Source organism: Capra hircus, chromosome 25 (genome assembly GCF_001704415.2).
Source record: "Capra hircus breed San Clemente chromosome 25, ASM170441v1, whole genome shotgun sequence".
NCBI lineage: Eukaryota > Metazoa > Chordata > Mammalia > Artiodactyla > Bovidae > Capra > Capra hircus.
The window spans coordinates 33,810,236-33,833,577 of record NC_030832.1 but is presented as its reverse complement, the minus strand read 5'-3'; the positions used below and the strand labels follow the sequence as shown (position 1 = coordinate 33,833,577).

The 23,342-nt window shown below is 47.8% G+C and overlaps 1 protein-coding gene and 1 long non-coding RNA gene across 2 annotated transcripts in view; one reads left to right on the top strand and one right to left on the bottom strand.

Annotated features, from left to right (window-relative positions):
* Positions 1-23,342, bottom strand: part of LOC108633893 — a 39,124-nt gene that overhangs the window by 10,465 nt on the left and 5,317 nt on the right. Inside the window, exon 2 of the long non-coding RNA XR_001917261.1 lies at positions 13,792-13,921. This is a non-coding gene — a long non-coding RNA (uncharacterized LOC108633893). The remainder of the gene's footprint in view (positions 1-13,791; positions 13,922-23,342) is intronic.
* Positions 1,616-6,114, top strand: CCL26 (C-C motif chemokine ligand 26). The gene is made up of 3 exons (XM_005697796.3): positions 1,616-1,855; positions 1,955-2,069; positions 5,825-6,114. The coding sequence occupies exons 1-3, from the start codon at positions 1,783-1,785 to the stop codon at positions 5,919-5,921; spliced, it is 285 nt and encodes a 94-aa protein (XP_005697853.1). The 5' UTR covers positions 1,616-1,782; the 3' UTR covers positions 5,922-6,114.

The following is a 23,342-nucleotide window of genomic DNA, read 5'->3' as shown; positions in this document are numbered from 1 at the left end:
ATTAGGGTTTCCTCTTTTATAAAGTTTCCGTCACTTTTTTCTCTTGGGTTATCTGTATCTTCCCTGTTGACTTATAGTGTTCCTTAGAAATTCCGAATTCTAGACCTTACAGCTACAAGTTGCGTTTGTTTCTCAGGGCTTCTGGAACAAATGATCACAAACCATATGGCTGAAAACAACAGAAATTAGGTTCTGGAGGCTAGAAGTTCAAAGTCAAGGTGTCAAGAGGGTCATACACCCCCCTGAAATTTCCAGTGGGGAATCTCTCCGTGTTTTTATCTTTTGGAAGATCCTGGGTGTTCCTGGGCTTGGAATGGCATCATTCCAATTTTTGCCTGGGTCTTCACATGGCCTTTTCCCCTGTGTGTCTCTCTACCTCTTCATATGGAACTTCTTAACAGGATACCAATCATTGATTAGAGCTGAAAGGGGAAAAAGAACTTTGGTTTTCTGTCTACTCAGTGAAACGCTGTACTCTGCATACTTTACTTCTGATGAAGATGTGGGATGGTTTTCCTCACACCCAGCAATTCTCAGACACCAGCTGAGTACCCTACAATTTATGCAGTTCTGACTCTGTCTACCTGGAGATTGTTTCAGATCCCACAGGCTAAGGGTTCAGTCCCACGAGATGGCACCCACACTTCAGACACCCATTGCAAGCCCAGGCTACCACCTTGTAACTGGACAGGACCCTGGGAGGTCTTCCCAAGACAGACCTATCCCACCTCCATCCTTCATCTGCCTCTTTTTAATTACTGTTATTTATTTTTGGCTGCCTTGGGGCTTCCCCGCTGCTCGGGCTTTTCTGTATTTGCGGTGGGTGGGTCTGCTCTCTGGCTGTGGGGGTGTGGGCTTCTCGTTGCGGTGGCTTCTCTTGCTGTGGAGCAAGGCTCTAGAGCTCGCCGGCTTCCGTAGTTGCAGCTCGTAATCCCAGTAGCTGCGGTTCCCAGGCTCACGAGCACAGGCTCGGTAGTTGTGGTCCATGGGCTTAGCTGCCCCACAACATGTGGAATCTTCCAGAAGCAGGGATCGAACCTATGTCCCCTGCATTGGCAGGCAGATTCTTAACCACTGGACCACGAGGGAAGTGCTATTTGGGGATGCTTATAGAGGCTTTACTGTGCAGGCATAATTCATTAAATCACTGGCCACTGGGGATTATTTCAACATTCCAGATGGTTGTGATGTTCTAACAGACTTTGAGACCCTCTAAACTGGATGAGATACCCCTAAGTGCCCCCCTCAAGCAGCCCTGGCACATCACCTATGGGGTGCTAGGAAGGGCACATATCTGGAGCATCATTCTTGAACATCCATTGTGTAATCACACTGCTCTATGCTCCTCTCCTGAGACTGTCCAAATGTCCCTGAGAACAATCAACACTTCAGAAACCATGAAAGCTTTGGCCAAGAACCAGACGTCTATCTGGAACAATCATTGATTTATAAAAGCAATTGAGGTCAATTCACCAGAATTCTTATTTCATTTCCTCTGTTTTTGCTTCTAAAATAATCCAGTGTTGACTCAAACCATTCCACTGGCTGAGAGACGTTCATGGTGTCCTGGCTCCTCCCCTCCCATGATACCTCCTGACTTTCCAGTCTCCTTTTCACAGATATAAGGCTGCTTCCCACTGAAGGGTCAAAAGAGCTGCTTTTGTGCTCAACCATAAAATTCTCTGGAACTACCTCCAGGGTTGGCTCAGCCCCATAAAAGAGGGTTCCTGACAAGACAGAGGAATTAAAAAGAAGGCTCTGAAGGACCCAGCTTGCACCACGATGAAGAACTTCCCTTTGGCTTCCCTTCTTTTCCTGGTTCTTATCCTGAGTGTCGATCTCGGAGCTGCCACACGTACGGAGCTGCCCCACTCCCTTCCCAGGCTGACCAGGGATGGAAGCAAAGGGCCAGCTCCAAGATCCTTCCTCTCTCTGTTTTTTTTTTCCCTCTAAGGTGGCAGTGATGTGGCCAAGTTCTGCTGTTTCCAATACAGCCAAAAAACCCTTCCCTGGAAGCAGGTGCATAGTTATGAATTCACCAGGAACAGCTGCTCTGTGAAGGCTGTGATGTGAGTATTTCTCCTTTGGGTTTTTTGGGGTCCCTTACCAGTTATGTAGTTCGAAAGGTGCTGAGCAGACCACACCCCCCACCCCAGGGCCAGGATGAACCTCAGGCTGGAAACCTGGTCAGTCGGTTATTGCTTAACCTCGGGCATTAACAAGCATGACCCTGAGCTTGGTTTCCTGACTTGCAGACCATTATCCAGGGATCTGCCAGGCACTGTGCTAAGCGCTGGGTATAAAAGAATAAACAGCTCTTATAGACCCAGGTGGCACTAGTTGTAAAGAACCACCTGCCAATGAAGAAGAATGTGGGTTTGATCCCTGGGTTGGGAAGATCCCCTGGAGGAGGGCATGGCAACCCACTCCAGTATTCTTGCCTGGAGAATCCCCATGGACAGAGGAGACTAGAGAGCTACCGTCCAGAGGGTCCCATGACTGAAGCAACTTTGCATGCCTGCATAGATCTTACATCTAGCATCAGAAAGAGGGCATTAAAAGACACTTGCACAAAATAGGTCATCTCAGTTGTATGAGTGCTTGAAAAGGGCAGCAGGAGGGGGCATGTCATTGGAGAGGAGGTAAAACTTTATCTCCACCCTCCTCGGGGCTCTGGCTGAGCCTGAGAATTAAATGGACATAAAACAGATTAACAGCAGGAAAGCATACAGATTGTTTCATGCACATGGAGCCCCACAGGAAGATGAAGACCCAAGGAAGCAGCAATATCTACATGCTTTTGTCCAAAGCCTACATGCTTTCAAACAAAGAGGGAATTGTGGAAAAGTAATTAAAATATATGGGGGTGAAGAAAGCTAAAGACTGATAAGAGTTATCTTAATAATGTTTGTTTGTACAGAGTTTTCTTGGCCTTGACTATCTCTGACGTTAAGAATAATTTTTCCCCCAGGTACAAGGAGGACATTTTTCACATGGGAGTTTTATCTCCTGCTTTCAGGAGGCAAAGGGGAGGTCAGAATGCCCTTCTTGCACTTGCTGGTGTTTGGGTTTTTCTGTTTTGTTTCTTGGGGTTTTTTGTTTTTCGAGCTTTTTAGTGTCTTTAGCTCAAAATAATCCTTTTGTCAAAGTGGCATATTTGGGGGCAGCATATTTGAGTACCCTTCATCATAGTCACAGGAGGACCTCACTTAGCATTGGGAGGCTTTACTGGAGGAGGTGACATTTACACTGAGAACCCCCGAGGGTAAGTGGGAGCGGCCTAGGTGAAGGGGGCTGGCAGGAGCGTGGTGGATGGGGGAAGGGTGAACATATTTCTGACAAGGCAGACAGGTGGACAAGAGGCAGGTCATGCCAAGCTCATCAGCAGCAGGAGAGATGACACATACCGGGAAGGGCCCCTGGAAGGACTAAATGAGGTTAGTATATGCAAAGCGCATAGCGCTGAGCCTGCATACAGTAAACGTTCTGCAAATGGAAGTGATGCTAGGTTGCCTCAGTTGTGCTCAACTCTTGGTGACCCCACGGACTGTAGCCCGCCAGGCTCCTCTGTCCATGGGATTCTTCAGGCAAGAATACTGGAGTGGGTAATGGAAGCGATCTTTAAGTGTAAATACACAAGTAGGGGCCGTCACTGCTCTCCAGGACTTGGGGTTCCTGAGCATGAGAGAATGTGCAAAAAGGTAGACGACAGGCTCCAAGGACAAACCCAAATAGTGTCACAGTTAAGGGGAGGCAAGAGGCACCCCAGTGCCCAGCTATGCAAGGGGTGCTCCTGGGCTCAGGATGCCCACCCTGGGTCGTCTCCTTCGTGTCTTGATTGACTTTTTGGAGCTTTAGAGACATTAACGCTTAACCAACAGCTGGCAAAAAGCCCCAAGCTAAGCTCAAAGCAGCGGCTCTGTCACAAGTTGTATGACCTTGGACACAAGTCATTTGTTTTAAAAGGAAGGTGAGGGGTCTAGATCAGCCATCTGTTGCTGCATAACAAATCACTCAAAGTCTAGTGGCTTAATCCAACAGTGATAATCTTATCTCTCATGGTTTCCCTGGGTCAGGAATTCCAGAAGGGCTCAGCTGCGAGGCTCTGGCTTGACATCTCTTATGTGGTTATGGACAGATGGTGGCTTCCCTGGTGGCTCACCAGTAAAGAATCCACCTGCAATGCAGGAGCCACGTGCAGGAGACGTGGGTTCCATCCCTGGGTCAGGAAGATCCCCTGGAGAAGGAAATGGCAACCCACCCCAGTATTCTTGCCTGGAAAATTCCATGGACAGAGGAGACTGGCGGGCTGTGGTCCACAGGGTCACAGAAGAGCTGGACACATCCTAGAGACTCAACAACAGCAGACTGACGGTGCTGGAGCTGGATCAGCTCGGGGGGCTAGAGGCATCTCTCCACCTCCAGGGCATCTTTGTGTGATCTCTGTTGGGCTAGTTTGGGCCTCCCCACGGAGTGGTGACCTGGGGTGGCAGGACTCCTTACAAGGAGGTCCAAAGCTCCTGTATGAGTGCTCAGTGAACCAGGCAGAAATTCTACAACCTTCTAAGACCTAGCTGCCAAGTCACATAGCATCACTTCTGCCATTCTTATTGGTCAACCAGTCCCCTAAGACTGGCTTAAATTCAAGGGGAGGAGACATAGACCCCCATTTCTTAATGGGAACAATGTCAAATGGATGTTCGAACATCCATGAAGCCCTTTTTCTCCCTTATTTTCCCATCCTTCGGGCTCTTCTCCCTTGCACGTGCCAGGGCAGGAACCCCAGTGAGTACACGGTGCTCCAGCTTAGAGCAGCCTCAGGCTCTTGTTGCTTCTGAATGCTCTCAAGGAGCAACGCTGAAAACAATTCAGAGACATCAACTACAGCCCCCAGTCTTTTTATTTTTTCATATTTATTTATCTGGCTGCTCCAGTTTTTATTTGCAGCATGTGGGATCTAGTTCCCTGACCAGGGACTGAACTCAGTCCCCACTGCATGGGGAGTGCAGAGTCTTAGACCCTGGACCACCAGGGAAGTCCCTCAACCCTCAGTCTTAAGGAGCTCATGGTGCAGTAAGGAACATGGGAATCTTCTCCACATGAACAGCTGTGGCAAACAACCCACAATAACGTGATTAAGAATTAAGTGGCACCAGCATATGAGGTTCCTTTGTGCAGTGATGCAAATCTTCTAAAATTGATTGTGGCGATGGCTGTATCATCTGCGGATAAATGAAAACCCCTGAATCCTAATTATACACTTTAAGTGGGCTAATTATATGGTGTGTGAATTATATCCCAATAAAGCTGTTATATTAAAACAGAAGAATTTCAAGGCACGGTGCAGGTTGCCTGCTTCAGACCAGAGCTGTTGGAACATGTTTCCTGACAAACGTGGGCCAAGAAGCGTGGCTTCCAGTGGAAAACAAGCTAGGGGAGAGGAGGGAGGACGGGGCCGGAAGAGGGAGCTGGGAGGCTTCCCTGGTGGGTCCAGTGGTTAAGAATGCGCCTGCCAATGCAGGGGAAATGGGTTCGATCCCTAGTCCGGGAACTAAGATCCCACAGGTCTCGGGGCAGCTGAGAGCCTGTGCCCTGGAGCCTGAGCTGGAGCCGGAACACCACAACTACAGAGGGGCCCACATGCTGCAATAGCCTGACCCAATGCAGCTGGAAGGAAGGAGGAGGGAACAGCGACGGGGGTACAGCAAAGGGGGCGCGATCAGGAGATCATCTGGGTCAGGGTGGGGGGGGCTGCCCCTCAACTCCATCCTTTTCCAGGAGGCCAAAGTTCTTAGTATTGACTCTCAGCATCTGTCTTCTGCAGATTCACCACCAAGAGAGGCCGGAAAGTGTGTGCCCAGCCGAAGGAAGCATGGGTGCAAAGATACATTTCAAAACTCAGAGCCCAGCAACAACTGTGACCTGACCGCTGAATTTTCGGTCCAAGACTCCTGGATCCGGCTCTGCACTTGGCTCTGCTGTCCTTTGATGGAGCCTGAAAAACTTCTCCAACCGAAGGCTCCACGGGTCTGGTAGGGTGGAGAGGAGAGTGTTTAACCAGTCTTGTTTTTAATAAAGATTTGATTTGCTCAATAAACATTCTTATTCAATTAAAAACTGAATTTTCTTCAAAGAAAATGAAGGAGTCAATATTTGCAGCTGACTACCTGGCCAGTCCCGAGTCCCTGATTGGACCATGGTTTTGAATTCTGTGTTATGTTTTTGTTTGCAGGGGGTAAAAAAAAAGCAGGGACGATGTTAATATATTTTGGCAAAATGCCCATGAACTGTTTTAACATTATATAGAGAGATAAGTTTATGTTATATGGAAAATTAAACTGTACAATACCTCATGGCCTGTTTTGGCAGGATAAATGAAGTACATCCATATTGGGCAGGGTTTTCTCATAAGGTATTAATAAGCTTCCCTGGTGGCTCAGCAGTAAAGCATCTGCCTGCCAATGCAGGAGATGTGGGTTCGATCCCTGGGTAGGGAAGATCCCCTGGAGAGAGAAATGGCTATCCACTCCAGTATTCTTGCCTGGGCGATCCCTCGGACAGAGGAGCCTGGTAGGCTGTAGTCCACGAGGGTCACAAAAGAATCGAACATGACTGAGAGACTAACATTTTCACTTCATATAGCATAAACAACCTAAAAAAAAAATTTACAGATTCACGGGAAGTTGCAAAAATAATACAGAGAAGTCAGGTGTACCCTTTAACCCAGTGTTCCCCGACAGTCACGTCTTACACAATTATGGTAAAACAGCACAACCAGGAAATCGACAGTGGTGTAAACGTCTGTCTGAATCTGTCGTTCTATCACGTGCGAGATTCCTGAAGCCACTCAACAACCAAGAGCCAAACCTCTTCTGTCACCACAAAGATCTTACGAGTGTTTTCTCTTCAGTCACGTCTCCCTTCCCCCACCATCCTTAACCCCCAGCAACTCCTAATCTGTCCCCCTTAAAAATGTCATTTCGAGAATGTTATACACACAGAATCATATCAAACGTGAACTTTTGAGGTTTTTTTTTTTTTTAACTTCACATAACGCCCTTGAAATACATCCAAGTTGTTGCGGGTTTCCACACTTTATTCTTTTTTTTAACCAATGACTAGTATTCCATGGAGTGATGCACTGCGGTTCATTTAAACTACCCTCTCATAGGTTTTTAGTTTGAGGTTACTACAGATAAAGCTCATAAGAACAATCACGTACCCATAAAGGTTTCTACATGGACATAGGTTTTCATTTCTCTGAGATAAATGCCCAGGCATGCAATTAATTGCTGGGTCATAAAATAAATGTATGTTTAGTTTTTTAAAGAAACCACCAAGGGTCTTCTCTGGTGGTCCAGTGGGTAAGACTCTGGGCGTTCACTGAAGGGGGCACAAGTATGATCCTTGGTCCACTGGTTGGGAAACTAAGATCCTGCATGCCTCCCGGTGCAGAGAAAAGAAACTGCCATGCTAATTCCAGAGGGACTATCGTTTTCACCTTCCCACCAATACTAAGGATCCAGTTTTCCGTGCATCTCAGCTAGCATTTGGTGTTATCACTTATTTTTAATATTAGCTGTTCCAAAGTTAACTCACTAATGAGTGTGCGCTGTTGTTTAGTCACTAAGTCATGTCTGATTCTTTTGCGACCCCATGGACTGTAGCTTGCCAGTCTCCTCTGTCCATGGAATTTTCTAGGAAATAATATTAGAGTGAGGGGCTTCCCTGATGGCTCAGAGGGTAAAGAACCTGCCTGCAATGCAGAAGAACAGAGTTCAATCCCTGGGCAGGGAAGATCCCCTGGAGGAGGGCATGGCAATCCACTCCAGTATTCTTGCCTGGAGAATTCCATGGACAAAGGAGTCTGGTGGGCTATGGTGCATGCGGTTACAAAGAGTCAGACACGACTAAAGCCACTTAGCACAATATTAGAGTGAGTTGACATTTCCTCCTCCAGGGGATCTTCCCAATCCAGGGATCAAACCCGCGTCGCTTGTGTCTCCTGTCTGATTCTTTACCACTGCACCAAGTGGGAAGCCAAGGTATCTTACTGGGGTCAGCTATGTGATGTGGATATCACTGCAATATCTTTTCACGTGCCTATCTGCCATCCGCATATCCTCTTTGGTGAACTATCTCTCATGTTTTTTCTCTACTTTCTAACTAGAGTGTTTGTTTTTTCACTGTTGAGCCATCAGATATGAGGCCTTTGTCAGATACGTGGCTTGCAAATACTTTTTCTCTGTAAGTTGTCTTTTCATCTTCTTAACAGCTTCTTTCATGGAGTTAAAGATCTAATTTTGATGGAGTTTAGGTTAATTCACCCACCATAAAATTCACCATTGAGAAGCGTACAATTCATTGATTCCTTTGTACTTTCACACGGTACTGCAACTATCATCACTGCTAACTCCAGAATACTTTCGTCACCGCCAAAAAACCCCCATCCCTGTTAATATCCACTACCTAACAGCCCTAGCAACCCCTTCTCCCAATTCTTTTCCATCTGAGTTTTGCTTTATGGCTCAGAATAGGTAGTGTTCCTTGCTGTATGTTTCTCAGGCATTTGAAAGGAATGTGGATTTTGCTATGGCTGGTGGGTGGAGTCTCTTATAAACATCAATTAGGTCCTATTGGTTGATGGTGTTGTTGAATTCTTCTGTATCTTTGCCGATTTCCCGAATAGTTGTTCTATCGGTTTTTGAGACAGGGGTGGATTTGTCTATTTCTCCTGTCATTCCTATCAGTTTTTGCTTCATATGTTTGGCAGCTCTGTTACTTGGTACATACATTTTGCAGAACTGCTGTTTAGGACTGCTACACCTTCTTGGTGGATTGGCTTCTTCATTACCATATAATGCCGCTCTCTGTCCCTGGTAGTTTTTCCGCCCTGAAGTCTACTTTATCTGATGTCAAATATAGTTCAGTTCAGTTCAGTCGCTCAGTCGTGTCCGACTCTTTGCGACCCCATGAATCGCAGCACGCCAGGCCTCCCTGTCCATCACCATCTTCCGGAGTTCACTCAGACTCGCGTCCATCGAGTCAGTGATGCCATCCAGCCATCTCATCCTCTCTGGTCCCCTTCTCCTCCTGCCCCCAATCCCTCCCAGCATCAGAGTCTTTTCCAATGAGTCAACTCTTCGCATGAGGTGGCCAAAGTACTGGAGTTTCAGCTTTAGCATCATTCCTTCCAAAGAAATACCAGGGCTGATCTCCTTCAGAATGGACTGGTTGGATCTCCTTGCAGTCCAAGGGACTCGCAAGAGTCTTCTCCAACACCACAGTTCAAAAGCATCAATTCTTCGGTGCTCAGCCTTCTTCACAGTCCAACTCTCACATCCATACATGACTACTGGAAAAACCATATCCTTGACCAGACGGACCTTAGTCAGCAAAGTAATGTCTCTGCTTTTGAATATGCTATCTAGATTGGTCGTAACTTTTCTTCCAAGGAGGAAGTGTCTTTTAATTTCATGGCTGCAATCACTATCTGCAGTGATTTTATAGACCTGGCTGCTATCTTTTGATTAATATTTGCATGCTATATTTTTTTCCCATCCCTTTACTTTTAACATGCCAGTATTATTATATTTGAATTGAATTTCCTATAGATAGTATATATTTTGGTTATTAAACAAACATCTATTCTCGGGAGTTCCCTGGACTCAGTGCTTTCATCGCCGTGGGCTGGGTTCAATGTCTGTCCGAGTGCTAAGATCTCGAAAACCACGTGGTGCAGCAAAAAAAAAAAATTTTATTCTGCCCAATCTTTATCTTTTGACTGGTACATGTAATCCATTTATAGTAGGGAGTGATATCTAATTACCTGGGTGGGGATGAAAGTCTTGGCTTGGCCTTAAAAAAATGCTAAAGGAAGTTCTTTAAACAGAAAGGAAAAGGTAAAATAAGGATCTTGGAAATAACAGTAGGTGCAAAAATGCAGCATTCCACAAGGCTTGGGCTTCCCTGGCGGCTCAGAATCCGCCCGCAATACAGGAGACCTGGATTCAGTCCCTGGGTTGGGAAGATCCCCTAGAGAAGCAAAGAGCTACCCACTCCAGTAGGCTTGCCCGGAGAATTCCACAGACAGAGGAGCCTGGCGGGCTACAGTCCATGAGATTGCAAAGAGTCAGACACAACTGAAGTGACTTAGCACACACTCACACACTTAGCAATATGTACCAGCTAGGAGCAGACTGGCTGGGAGATCTGCACACCACAAGAAAAAATGTCGGCAGGATGGCAGTTTATAAGACACCATCTGCAAATAACGTTCAGGATCTCATGGGAGAAGTGACACGCCAACAAATAAGGTGCAATTTGTCTTGTACCATGAGATAAGAATTGTCAGAATAACCAACATTTATATCATGACTTTGGGGCTTCCCTGGTGGCTCAGATGGTAAAGCATCTGCCTGCAATGCAGGAGACCTGGGTTTGAGCCCTGGGTCAGGAAGATCCTCTGGAGAAGGGAATGGCAACCCACTCCAATATTTTTGCTTGGAGAATTCCATGGACAGACGAGCCTGGGGAGCTACAGTCCATGGGGTTACAAAAAGTCGAACACAACTGAGTGACTAACACACACATATTATGACTTAGTATGAGGAAGCACGTACTGCTGGAAGTCCAATCTTCTTAACTTAGCATCCCAGGTCTTCCATGATGTTTTAGATTTACTTTCACTGGAAACAGGCCTTGAGATTTTAAGAAATCTGAGTGTAGGACTTCCCTGGCGGTCCAGTGATTAGGAATCCGCCTGGCAGTGGGAGGGACACGAGTTTGAACCCTGGTCTGGGAAGAGGCCGCGGGGTGACTGAGCCAGTCCACAACTGCTGAGCCTGCGCTCCAGTCTGAGCGCTGCAACAGGAGAAGCCACCGCGACGAGAAGCCCGAGCACGGCAACTGGAGAACGTCTGAGCACAGCAGCAAAGACCCAGTGCAGCCGGAAAGATAACCTGAGTGTATCTAATATATTTTGGAAGTGATCAGAGGAGATACCAGTAAGAAATGGGGAAGCGAGACAGGAAAGGGAAGGCAAAGAATAAGGGTGTATTATTAGGCAAGTTGTCACTCTGGGCAACTGAGCTTAGTCTTGTTGGGGACCTCTGGGAGGCAATGATTGAACAGCAGGTGTCTCAGAGTTAACGCAACACAAGGGGAAGAGAGCAAGGCTATTTATAAACCAATTCCAGTCTGTCAGAGGCTAGTAGATGCTGGCGTCCAGGAGGCATACACATCCTATCTGCTGCATATGAAGCCACAGTGGGCCATCAGAGAGAGCCCTCAAAGAGATGCAGATGCTGGCGGGCTGGGATACCAAGGTGAGACCCGAGGGCTTATGCGCAGGGCAGTGACAGCGTTAGCTTCACTGGGCCAGGCTGCAGCCTACTTTCCCAGCTGACTTACCTAAGCAAACACACTGGGCCACTCGGTGCTTTCCTGAATATTGTGAGACAATCCCTAGCTCACTTCAGGCCAACAAGTGGTCATTTCCTCCATCTACTGAAAGCGATTTCCTCCACCAGAACATCCCCTCTCCAGTTCCAGGCTCTCCCTGCCAAAATTGTATCTGCCAAACAAGATCCCCTCAAATGTCAAAATGCTTCTTCCATTTGCTGAGAACATTGAGGTTTTCCATGAGCTCTTGGTGATTTTGCTCCATGCCCCCAAACAGTGCATGCTCACTTCATTGTGTCTGACTCTTCGCAATCTCATGGACTGTAGCCCACCAGGCTCCTCTGTCCATGAGATTTTCCTGGCAAGAATACTGAAGGGAGTTGCCACGCTCTCCTCCAGGGGATCTTCCCGACCCAGGGATTGAACCCGTGTCTCCTGCGGTTCCTGCATTGCAGGCAGATTCTTTACTGCTGAGCCACCTGAGAAGCCCCTTCCCAAACAGTTAGCAGACCCTTTGTGCCTTGGGAGGATGCTGGCATCTTTTGTTCATTTTCTATGGTACTCCTTGACAATTATAACTTTTTTTGAAGATGTTTTTCGATGTAGGCCATTTTTAAAGTCTTTATCGAATCTGTTACAATATTGCTTCTGTTTTATGTTTTGGATTTTTTGACCACAAGGTTTGTGGGATCTTAGCTCCCCAACCAGGAATCAAATCCGCACCCCCTGCACTGGAAGGTGAAGTCTTAACCACTGGCCGCTGGCAATGTCCCTACAGTTGTAATATATTTATTGATGTTCTTGGATTTCTACCAGACTGTAGGCTCCTGGAGGTCAGGAGTAAGGTATAAATATCTTTGCAGAAATGAAGGATTTCTAAAACACTTGTGAAAGTGAAGTCGCTCAGTCGTGTCCGACTCTTTGCGACCCGTGGACTGTAGCCCACCAAACTCCTCCGTCCATGGGATTCTCCAGGCAAGAATACTGGAGTGGATTGCCATTTCCTCCTCCAGGGGATCTTCCCGACCCAGGGATCGAACCCAGGTCTCCCACATTGCAGGCAGAAGCTTTAACCTCTGCACCACCAGGGAAGTCCTTAAATATGAGAATACAGTTTCTCAGAAAACCTCCTATAGAGACACAGAACTTCAGATCCAAGTACTAACATCAAAGATTTCAAGGGAGGAAAGGAAGCCAGGTTGAAAGAAGAAGGGGGAGGAGGCGGGAGGGGGGCGGCGAAATGGGTGGCCTTACAGACGTCTCCTGCCATCTACAGATACCCAGGCGTTATGGGACTTTTCCCTGGGCCTCCAGAGAAGGGAGGACTGGAACTCGGCCCTACCAGAAATCAGATCAGACCAGAAGCAGAATTCGAGTTCTCTGCCAAGAGGAGGTGATCAGTCTCCAATCCTCAGCTCAGGCTGAGGGCCCTTCGACCAGATTCCTGCGTCCAGGACCGGGGGACTAGAAAAACAAGGAAGGATAGGAAGGGTTAAGGAGAGGAAAGAGAGAGGGAAGGGGAGAGAGGTCAGTAAAGTCTCTTGTTCCTTACTGGTCGGGGCACTCTGGCCAGTTGTCCGCATCAGGAGGAGACCAGGGACAAAAGGGTCCCAGTTGCGGCCGCTGGGTCTGGTCCATTGGCAGGCAAGCTGGCCCCTGAGTACCCCGAGTGGTCAGGATGTCAGTCTCAGCGAAAAAGAGTCCCCGCCAGAGTCGCCATTTGTTGCAGGAAGAGAGACCCCTTCCAGGGCCCGAAACTTGTCCGAGGAGACACATGTGCTGACAAAGCAAGAGATTTTATTGGGAAAGGGCCCCCGGGTGGAGAGCAGGAGGGTAAGGAAACCCAGGAGAACTGCGTCATTTGTGGACCATGCCAAAATGCTCCCAGACCTTCTTTGCCCAGGCTCCAGTAAGAGTGGTATATGTACACGCAAGCCTGCAAGACCAAGGTCATGTTGCTGGGTCTAGCAGAAAGACAGAGTTTTGTGGAATTTCCCGGCGGTCCAGGGGTTAGGACTCCCCATGCTTTCACTACTGAGGGCTTGTCTTCAGTCTCTGGTGGGGGAACTAAGTTGATCCCACAAGCATCGCGTTCATTGCTCAGTCGTGTCCGATTCTTTGCGACCCCATGGACTGCAGCCCGCCAGGCTCCTCTGTCCATGGGATTTCCAGGGCAAGAATACTGGAATGGGTTGCCTGCCATTCCCTTTTCCAGGGGATCTTCCTGACCCAGGGATTGAACCCCGGTCTCCAGTTTTGCAGGCAGATTCTTTAGGGTCTGAGCCACCAGGGAACCCCAAATACAAGAAAGGAAGGGGAACCCCCCGCCCCCACACACTTTTGTCTGTAGTTCCCCCCATCTACCAGCAGGTGGCAACCGTCACTTACCATCTGTCAAGGACTCTTGGTCCCTCTCCCTGGACGAGGGGACAATCTGCAGAGAAGTCCATTGCAGAGAAGTCCATTCTCTGAGTCTTTACTGAGGATCTGCCTGAGATCCTGGATCACATGCAGGCAGCTAAGGAGGAAGGCAGAGGAGAGACAGGAGAGAAAGGAAGACAGTTAAATTTTCAGAGGGTAAAGTTCAGGGATTGAGGGTCTTGGGGAGAGGGGAGCAATGAAATACACACAAAGTAATTAAGACCCCATACAAGATAAAGGGGGGCTTCCCAGGTGGTACTAGTGGTAAAGAACCCACCTGCCAACGTAGGAGACGTAAGAGATGTGGGTTCGACCCCTGGGTCAGGAAGCCTCCCTGGTGGAGGGCATCGTAACCCACTCCAGCATTCTTGTCTGGAGAATCGCATGGACGGAGGAGCCTGGAGAGCTATGGTCCATAGGGTCGCAGAGAGTCTGACATGACTGAACAACTAGCATGCCCAAGATAAGGGACCTGTGTCAGCCTGACTGGAGACATGATCTCCCTGGACACAGTTTCTTCATTCATAAAATCGGAAGATTGGAATAGATGCTTAAAACGAAGTGAGCACTTGCAGATCTAGCCGGGCAAGGCTTTATGAAGAAGACTGGGGCTGGCTGCAGAAAAATGGGCAGGTTTGGTAAGGGAGACACAGTTGCAAGAAAAAACATCTTTGTCCATGACGCCCTTGGTTCTTCCCATTCTTTGCACAACCACTGATTCTCACCCACTCTGGGCGAGACACTCTGCTAGATGCTGGGGACACTGGGTTGGGGGGTGGGGGAGGGATGGCAAATAAAAATGGCAAAGCCTTTCCTAGGAGTTCATGGTCTAGTGGAGAACTGACTATTTACAGTGACATTTGTGCACTGCCTTGAGATAAGAGTTGTCAAGTACCTAACACTGATGTACCTATTGCCTTATCATTTATAAAACACACCTAGAGTATTCCTCAATCCGGCAAGGTGAAGAAGAAGAAAATGATTCCATTTTCAAGGAAGCAGAGGTGGAGACAAGAGGTGGTAGGGTCAAGGTCACACTTCTGCCAGTAGTGGGGCGTTGTCGGCTAACACCAGTTCCTGCAAATCCACGTCCTGTGGTTTTGTCCACTTCCTCATCCTGCTTACAAAAATATGACCCTGCTGATCAGCTGTAGAATTGAAAAATATTGTTCCTCAGAGCAGAGCATCAGAAAAATCCTTTCCGCTTTACTAATAAGGGAATATTCATTAGAAGGACTGATGCTGAAACTGAAGTTCCAATACTTTGGCCACCTGATGCGAAAAGCTGACTCATTGGAAAAGACCCTCGTGCTGGGAAAGATTGAGGGCAGGAGGAGAAGGGGGAGACAGAGGATAAGATGGTTGGATGGCATCACCGACTCAGCAGACATGAGTTTGAGCAAACTCCGGGAGAGAGCGAAAGACAGGGAAGGCTGGCGTGCTGCAGTCCATGGGGCCGCAGAGTCAGACGCGACTGAAGGACTGCACAGCTCTGGAATCAACAGATCTCTTGGTTCCTTGAGGGAAATCTGGGGCTACTGGGGTAGGACATGCTCCCAAGGCGACTGCCAGGAGCTGGTGTTCTTGCTCTGTCCCACGGTTACTGGCTCTCCAGAGCCCCTCAGACTCATCCCAGGTTGATGGGAATCTCATGAGACACTTGCCCTTCCCTGCTGAGCCCCGGAGGTCAGCAGTGAGTCACTTGGTCTCCAATTCCATTTGATTAAAAAAGGAGCATACAGACTTCCCTCGTGGTCCAGGGGTTAGAAATTCACCTGCCAATGCAGGGGACATAGATTCTATTCCTAGTCTGGGATTATCCCACATGATGCTGGGCAACTAAGCTCATGCCCACAGCTACCGAGCCTGCCGCTAAAACACGTGCTCCGCAGCAAGAGAAGCCGCTGCAATGAGAAGCTCACACGATGCAACTAGACAGTCCCACTGTTTGCTGCAACTAGAGACAGCCTGTGTGAGGCCACAGAGACCCAGTGCAGCCAAAAATAAAACAAAACACATTATTAAAAAGGAGCATGCTCATGTAGGACCCTGGAGATCCATGTGGTTGATGCCCCCATGGAGATTTCCAGAAAGACTTCTCAGGACCCCTTCAGCTCTGGACCTTTAAATCTCAAAATCCCAAGTTTTATACGTGGTTTGAGCTCAGTCACTCCATCTTTCTGAAAGTCACTCAGTCGTGTCCACCTCTTTGCAACCCCATTGACTATACAGTCCATGGAGTTGTCCAGGCCAGAATACTGGAGTGGGTAGCCTTTCCCTTCTCCAGGAGATCTTGCCAACCCAGGAATCAAACCCAGGTCTCCCGCATTGCAGGCAAATTCTTTACCAGCTGAACCACAAGGGAACTCCATCTTTCAGTTTAGCTCAGTTCAGTTCAGTCGCTCAATCATGTCTGACTCTTTGTGACCCCATGAATCGCAGCACGCCAGGCCTCCCTGTCCATCACCAACTCCCAGAGTTCACTCAGACTCGCATCCATCGAGTCAGTGATGCCATCCAGCCATCTCATCCTCTGTCGTCCCCTTCTCCTCCTGCCCCCAATCCCTCCTAGCATCAGAGTCTTTTCCAATGAGTCAACTCTTCGCGTGAGGTGGCCAAAATACTGGAGTTTCAGCTTTAGCATCAGTCCTTCCAAAGAACACCCAGGGCTGATCTCCTTCAGAATGGACTGGTTGGATCTCCTTGCAGTCCAAGGGACTTTCAAGAGTCTTCTCCAATACCACAGTTCAAAAGCATCAATTCTTCAGCGCTCAGCTTTCTTCACTGTCCAACTCTTGCATCCATACATGACCACTGGAAAAACCATAGCCTTGACTAAACGGACCTTTGTTGGCAAAGTAATGTCTCTGCTTTTGAATATGCTATCTAGGTTGGTCATAACTTTCCTTCCAAGGAGTAAGCATCTTTTAATTTCATGGCTGCAGTCACCATCTGCAGTGATTTTGGAGCCCAAAAAAATAAAGTCTGACAGTTTCCACTGTTTCACCATCTATTTGCCATGAAGTGATGGGACCAGATGCCATGATCTTCGTTTTCTGAATGTTGAGCTTTAAGCCAACTTTTTCACTCTCCTCTTTCACTTTCATCAAGAGGCTTTTTAGTTCCTCTTTCCTTTCTGCCATAAGGGTGGTGTCATCTGCATATCTGAAGTTATTGATATTTCTCCCGGCAATCTTGATTCCAGCTTGTGCTTCTTCCAGCCCAGTGTTTCTCATGATGTACTCTGCATATAAGTTAAATAAGCAGGGTGACAATATACAGCCTTGACGTACTCCTTTTCCTATTTAGAACCAGTCTGTTGTGGGCCTTTAATTTCTAATTTAGGTGTTTCTTTTTTTTTCATTTATAATAATCCCTTTCATTTGCATGTAATTTAAAAACTGATAAAGTGTTCCCACATCCTCATGACTGCTTTTATTCTTTACAACATTATTAGGAAATTTTTTCCTGTAATTCAGAGATTAAAAAATAATATCTATTGCTCCAACGGACATGAGTTTGAGTAAACTCCAGGAGATGGTGAAGGACAGGGAAGCTGGGCATGCTGCAATTCATGGGGTCACAAAGAGCCCGACCTGACTTAGCAACTGAAAAACAATGGGCTCCAAAAATTTATTAGTAGCTCAAGTGGCAGAGTTTGAATTCAATAACCCATGCCTTCAGCTCCCCTGCAGCCTGCCCCGTGGTGCTGTGTGCGTTCTCCAAACACACCCTCCCCTTCCCAGCTCCCGAAATTTCTGCATGTGCTCATCTCTGCTTGCCAAGACCCAGTGTGAACACCAGCTTTCTTCAATCCTGAGAGTGAATTAATCCTACTCTCTGCCATGTCCTGAGCTTTGCAAACTGCAGTGGAAAGAACACAATAGGGATCGGAATTCCCACCTCTGCCAGTTGTTAGCTGGGTGACTTTGGGCAAGTTTCTTAACCCCTCTGAACCTCTTTCCTCATCTCTAAAGTATACTATTGAGACATCATTTTCAGAAAAGGCAAAATCATGACTTCATAGAGACATGAAAAAGAACACTTGGTAAAGATTTTATTTTACTCATCATGAGGGAACCAGGAAACGGCTGGTTCAAAGGAGAATCTGAGAAGCAGACACCTTTATAGATCAAGAATATTGAAATGAATCAAATCTGTTTTTTTAGGAAAGTGTGTCTGACATTTGTATGAAGAACAGACTGGGAACACCATCAAAAGCAGGGATGTATCCATGTGCATAACAACATCTTTCACAATGGCCAAAAGGTGGAAATGACCCAGATGGCCATCAACCAATGAATGGATACCCCAGATGAGAAGTATATATACAATAGAATATTATTCAGCCTTAAAAGGAACACAAGCTGATCCATGCTACATGAGCGAACCTTGAGAACATTATGCCAAAGGAAAGAAGCCAGATACAAAAGGATAAATATCGTATGGGCCCACTTATATGAGGTACCCAGAAGAGGCAAATTCATAGAGATGGAAAGAAGCGTAGAGGTTATTGGGGACCAGGAAGGAGGGTGGTAAGTTATTATTTAGTGGATTCGGAGTTTCTGTTTGACTTGATAGAAAAGTTCTGGCAATGGATAGAGGTGGTGGTTGTGCGACATTGCAAATGTACTTAACATCACTGAATTGTATACTTTAAAAAATGGTGAAAAGGATACACTTTATGTTACTATATTTTAACCACAATGAAAAACAGCTTTTTTAATAAAGTTGCCCGGGGAGGCTGCTGTAGAGTCCATATGAGAAAGGCTGAGGGCCTCGTGGAGGCAGGACAGGAGGAATGGGAGAGAGAAACTCCTGGGTTACCCAGGGCTCAAACCCAGAGGCTTTCGTTCCCACCTGGGTACTCTCCCGGGCTCACATGCTTTGATTCTATTCTAAAATTGCCTGCATCTGTTATACTACCTCTGTGAATTATCTAATACATCTTTGATATCGTGCCTGGGCTAATGTCTGACACATAGTAAATTCTTAATACCAATGTACTGGACGAAGGAAGGAAGGGATAAAACAAAGAGCCGAACTCCACAGCGATGGCTCTCAGGGGACACAGAAGAGACAGTAGCATCCTAGAATCACAGGGAAGCTTTTCTTAAGTGAACTTGCTCCTGCCCTTCGGTGAACCCTGCCCAAGGGCCACACCCAAATTCCAATACCAGGGGTCAGCTGGGATGCAGGCTGGGGGATAAGGAACCCAGGTGAGGCGGACTCCTGGCAGGTGAGAAACCAGACGTATAGATGGATTAGGGTCTCGGCAGACACCGGGACCCTGACACAGAGAAGAGAGAAGCTGTGGGCAGAGAGACAGGAGCCGAGGATTGGCCGGAATGGGCTTGGATCCTTAGAAGCCAATCACAGTGCGTCCATCTCCCTGCTCTGGTCCTTAATGACCTTGCCTCCCTCATTATTAGTCCGGTGTTTCAGCTGAAGTTGTGACTCTGCGGGTCCATTAAGGCTCTCCTGGGGCTGTCTGGCTTCCACCAAGTGCATTAGAGCGGAGAAGGCACAGGCGTGGAGGCAGCACTCAGCCCCCACCGCGCCCATCCGTCGGGCCCCTCCCCTCCCCTCCCCTCTCCCCAGCCATCAACCCCAACAAATTCAAGGTGCTTAAGAGCATCCCTGCACTAACAGGTTCCTGGACCCTCCCACGTGTGAAGCAGTTTTCTCGTTAGGGGACGTTTTGCACGTGATCGATCGGAACAATGCAGGGGGCGGTGGTTGGGGGGGGCGGAGTGGGGAGCGGGGATGGGGGCGGGGAGGCTGAGAGCGACGACCTGGCCTCCCGCTGCCTGGGCTGGGAGCCCAGGGCCACCACTTATCGCTTTGGGGATCTAAGATAAGTTCCTGAACCTGAACTCGATCATTAACCCCGGTTTCCTTACCGGCAAAGTGGAGATTATAGTGATACCAAGCTCCAGGGGTCGCCCTGAGGTTTAAATGAGGTAACTGCATTAAAAGCTGAGAGCGCAGGGCCGGCTCTGTAGTCAGTGATTAACTCTGGGCGGTTGCTGCAGCGGCTTCTTCTGTTGTCTTTATAATAATTGTTACAGTAAGAAGGTTGGACAAGATGATCTCAGGGTCCTCTCAGGGGCTAATGTTCTGTTCATTAAGTAAATGTTTATGGAGCATGTATACTAGGCAAAGTCCTCTTTTAATAGAAGCGAGGAGATAGCCGGGAAAGAGAAAAATCTCTGACTTCACATTTCCGGGAGGGGTCCGGGGAGAGTGCAGATACATGATAAAGGAATAAACATAATAAATAAATAAACTAGATAGTGCATTAGAAGGTAAGAACTTTGGAAATTCCACGAGGTCCAGTGGTTAGGGGGCCTCCCAGGGGGCCTCCCAGGGGGCCTCCCAGGGGGCACTCGTGGTAAAGAACTGGACTTACAATGCAGGAGATGTAAGAGACAAGGTTGGATCCCTGGGTTGGGAAGATCCCCTGGAGAGGGCATGGCAACCCACTCCAGTATTCTTGCCTGGAGAATTCCATGGACAGATGAACCAGGCGGGCTACATACAGTTCATAGGGCTGCAAAAAGTCAGACAAGACTGAAGCAACTTAGCATGCATGCACACCAGCGGTCGGGACTCTGAGCTTTCACTGCAGAAGGTTCAAGTTCTATCCCTGGTCTGGAAACTAAAATCCCACAAGCCCTGTGGTGTGGTCAAAAAAAAAAAAAAAAAAGGTAAGAGCTCTGAAAGAAATAGAAATGGTAGGAGATGCTCAGGAAGAGCCTCATTGAGAAGGTGACCTCTGAGCAAAGACTTGAAGGAGGCGAGGGCATGAGCCCGGCAGGTGTCTGAAGGAATAATATTCCAGGGAGTGACAATAGCCAGTGCAAAGGGCCTGAGACAGAAGTGAGCCTGGCTTTGGTAGAGGACACAATCTAATGAATGAGAAGTGAATGAAATGAAGACTAGCAGGTGAATCAGAGATAATGGGGTCAAAGCATGCAGGGTCTGTGACTTATTGTCAAGACCTTGGCTCTTAATGTGCACTGGTTATGAAACTGAATTGCACAGACAGTTTGGGGTGAAGTATCAATGGGAAAGAATAGCTTTATTCCCTTGCCAGGCAAAGGGGGCCACAGCTGGCTAATGCCTTCAAAACTGTGTGTCCCAATCTGGAGTGGGGTTGGGGGTGGAGGAGTCTTACAGTCCAGGGGTGGGGTTGTTGGTAAGGATTTGTGTGTGTGTGTGTGTGCTGGGAGTTCCTTCAATCCAGAGATCTCCTGCCTTCAAGTGGTGATGGGTGAACTGTGATGTGGACAGATGATTTGCGTGCAAATGGAAATCATCGGGAATTAAGACAGGAGTTATGTTAGCACAAGTGACAGTGAGCTGGGATCATAAATATTTTAAAATGTAGGTTTTGAGACTTCCCTGGCAGTCCAGTGGCTAAGACTCCATGCTCCCAGTACCAGGGGCCTGGGCTCAATCGCTGGTGGGGGAACTCGATCCCACATGCTGCAGCTAAGACCTGCGAAATATTTATTTAAACAAAAAATAAATAAAATGCAGGTTTTATTATTACTCAGGTGTGGTGAGGCCGCCAGATCGGGAGATGACTGCCATTGAAAAGGTAGTTTGTTATACTCACAGATCCCAAGAGCAGGGTCGTGTCACCCACACAGAACCCCACAGGGGAGCACCAGGGTGGATCAGGAGACAGAGGGAGAAAGGAAACTATGAGAACCTTTGTTGTGGTTTTAATGGGCAATGCAGGGTCAGCAGGGTTAGGGGTGGCTCCTTTGGATAACTTCAGCAGGTTCTGGGGTGTAGGGCCACCCCTAGTTCTCTGTACCAGCCGGGGTTATGGAAGGCGGGTTGCCCTCTGGAATGAGAGCTCCTTAAAGGAGGAGTTGAGGTGTGAACCTTTGCATGTGAAAGAAACACTCCAGGGAAGTTGCCATCTCTAAGAGTTAGTTGACCTAGAAAGGGTAGTCCCAAGGGAAGATTTCAGACTCAATGACTCCTTCCTTGATGCCTGAAAATCCTTGAAGAGAGGTCAGAACCTCCCGCCCACAGTGATCAGGAAGGGCAGGAGAGAAGGGGAGAGGGAAGGAAGGGAAGGGAGGAGACGGGACAAGAGGGAGGAAAGGAAAAGGAGGAGAGAGGAGGATGATTCTTTTGGTTTATTCTCTCTGATTTTTAAAACTCTAAACATCATAACTTTGATAAAAAAAAATTTTTTTAAAGAAAAAGAAAGATAATTCCAGCATTATTTCCTTGGACCTAACAGTTTACCATGGCAGGAATTAGTTAAATCCTTATTTTACAGATGAGGAAGTTGAAGGTCAAAGAGGTTAAGTGATGAGTACATAGTTAGCAAGTGGGTCTGGCACTTGGCCCCGGGTAGGGCCGATCCCAAAGCCTGGGCTTTCCCCAGCTGCACGGGCTCACTGTCTAAGGAAGAAATGACCAGCCACCTGATGCATGGTCTCTGGGAACCTTCCAGACCCACCGTCTCCTTCCTTGCCTGCCAAGGATGCTGGAAACTCCTCTAAGAGAGGACAGAACCTCCCACCCTACAGCAATCGAGAAAGCAAGGAGCTCACCCTTGATGCTCACTGGCCACTTATATTGTGACTCTTCCTTCTTGTGTTAAGAATCTGGGTTCCCTAAGTCGAAGCAGCAGACACCTCTTGTACCTGGGTCCTTTTCTCTTCCCCACAGCACCCCTCCCCTGATAGGGACAGCCTCAGAGAGGGTAAACCCAAGGACCTGCCCATCAAGACAGATAATTGTCAAAGGGACACCTTAAAAGCCTTTCTCTAACTGTCCTACTCAGCCTGGCCTGAGCTCAGATCCTCTTACCCAAGATTTTGAATCTTGACTGAACCCAAAAGCCCACAGAAACCCTCTCCCAATCTCACTCCTCTCTAGACACAACCTGAGTGTCTCCCGCCTGTCTTTTCTCTCATGGCCTTGGACCCCACTGTGTGCTCCTTCGTGGCAGCCCGTAGCCCCCTCCTCCTCTTTCCATTTTTCTGCTCCTCCCATTTCTCCACCCTCGCTTTTCCTGACACATGATTTGGATTAGTGCCATAGAGCATAATGACAGCTTCTCCTGCTCCTGTTTAATTCACTTCTCAACACACTGCAATTTAGCGTCTGTATAGTAAAGCATTGACCTCACCGAAGGAGAGGGCTGGCTTTGCCTGCAGCTCCTGGATGATGATCTCAAAGCCCTTCAAGTATCCTGCCTGATAAGAGCGTCTCTGTTGACCTGGGGACTCCCAGGTCTGACAGTGTTCTGCCTGGGCTCTGATGACGCTGAGATCTGTTGGCCTCCCCCACCTTCGACTTCTCAGTCCTCATTTTCCTTGACCATTTCTTGCGGCTACTTCTTAACACTTGATCAAGTGATAAGCATGGTGAGGCTTAAGCTCAGACCCAGATCCCCGTTGTTGTAAATCCCTAACTTGGTTCCCTACACTGTCCCCTTGCTCCCTAGTCATCCTGACTGGTGTGAAGGATTTAAAGTCAAGTAA

Bases quoted from the DNA above. Each gene is read 5' to 3' on its own strand.
- CCL26 (XM_005697796.3), top strand. From the start codon at position 1,783: ATGAAGAACTTCCCTTTGGCTTCCCTTCTTTTCCTGGTTCTTATCCTG. The intron at 1,856-1,954 runs GTACGGAGCTGC...TTTCCCTCTAAG, and splicing joins CGATCTCGGAGCTGCCACAC to GTGGCAGTGATGTGGCCAAG. The intron at 2,070-5,824 runs GTGAGTATTTCT...TGTCTTCTGCAG, and splicing joins TGCTCTGTGAAGGCTGTGAT to ATTCACCACCAAGAGAGGCC.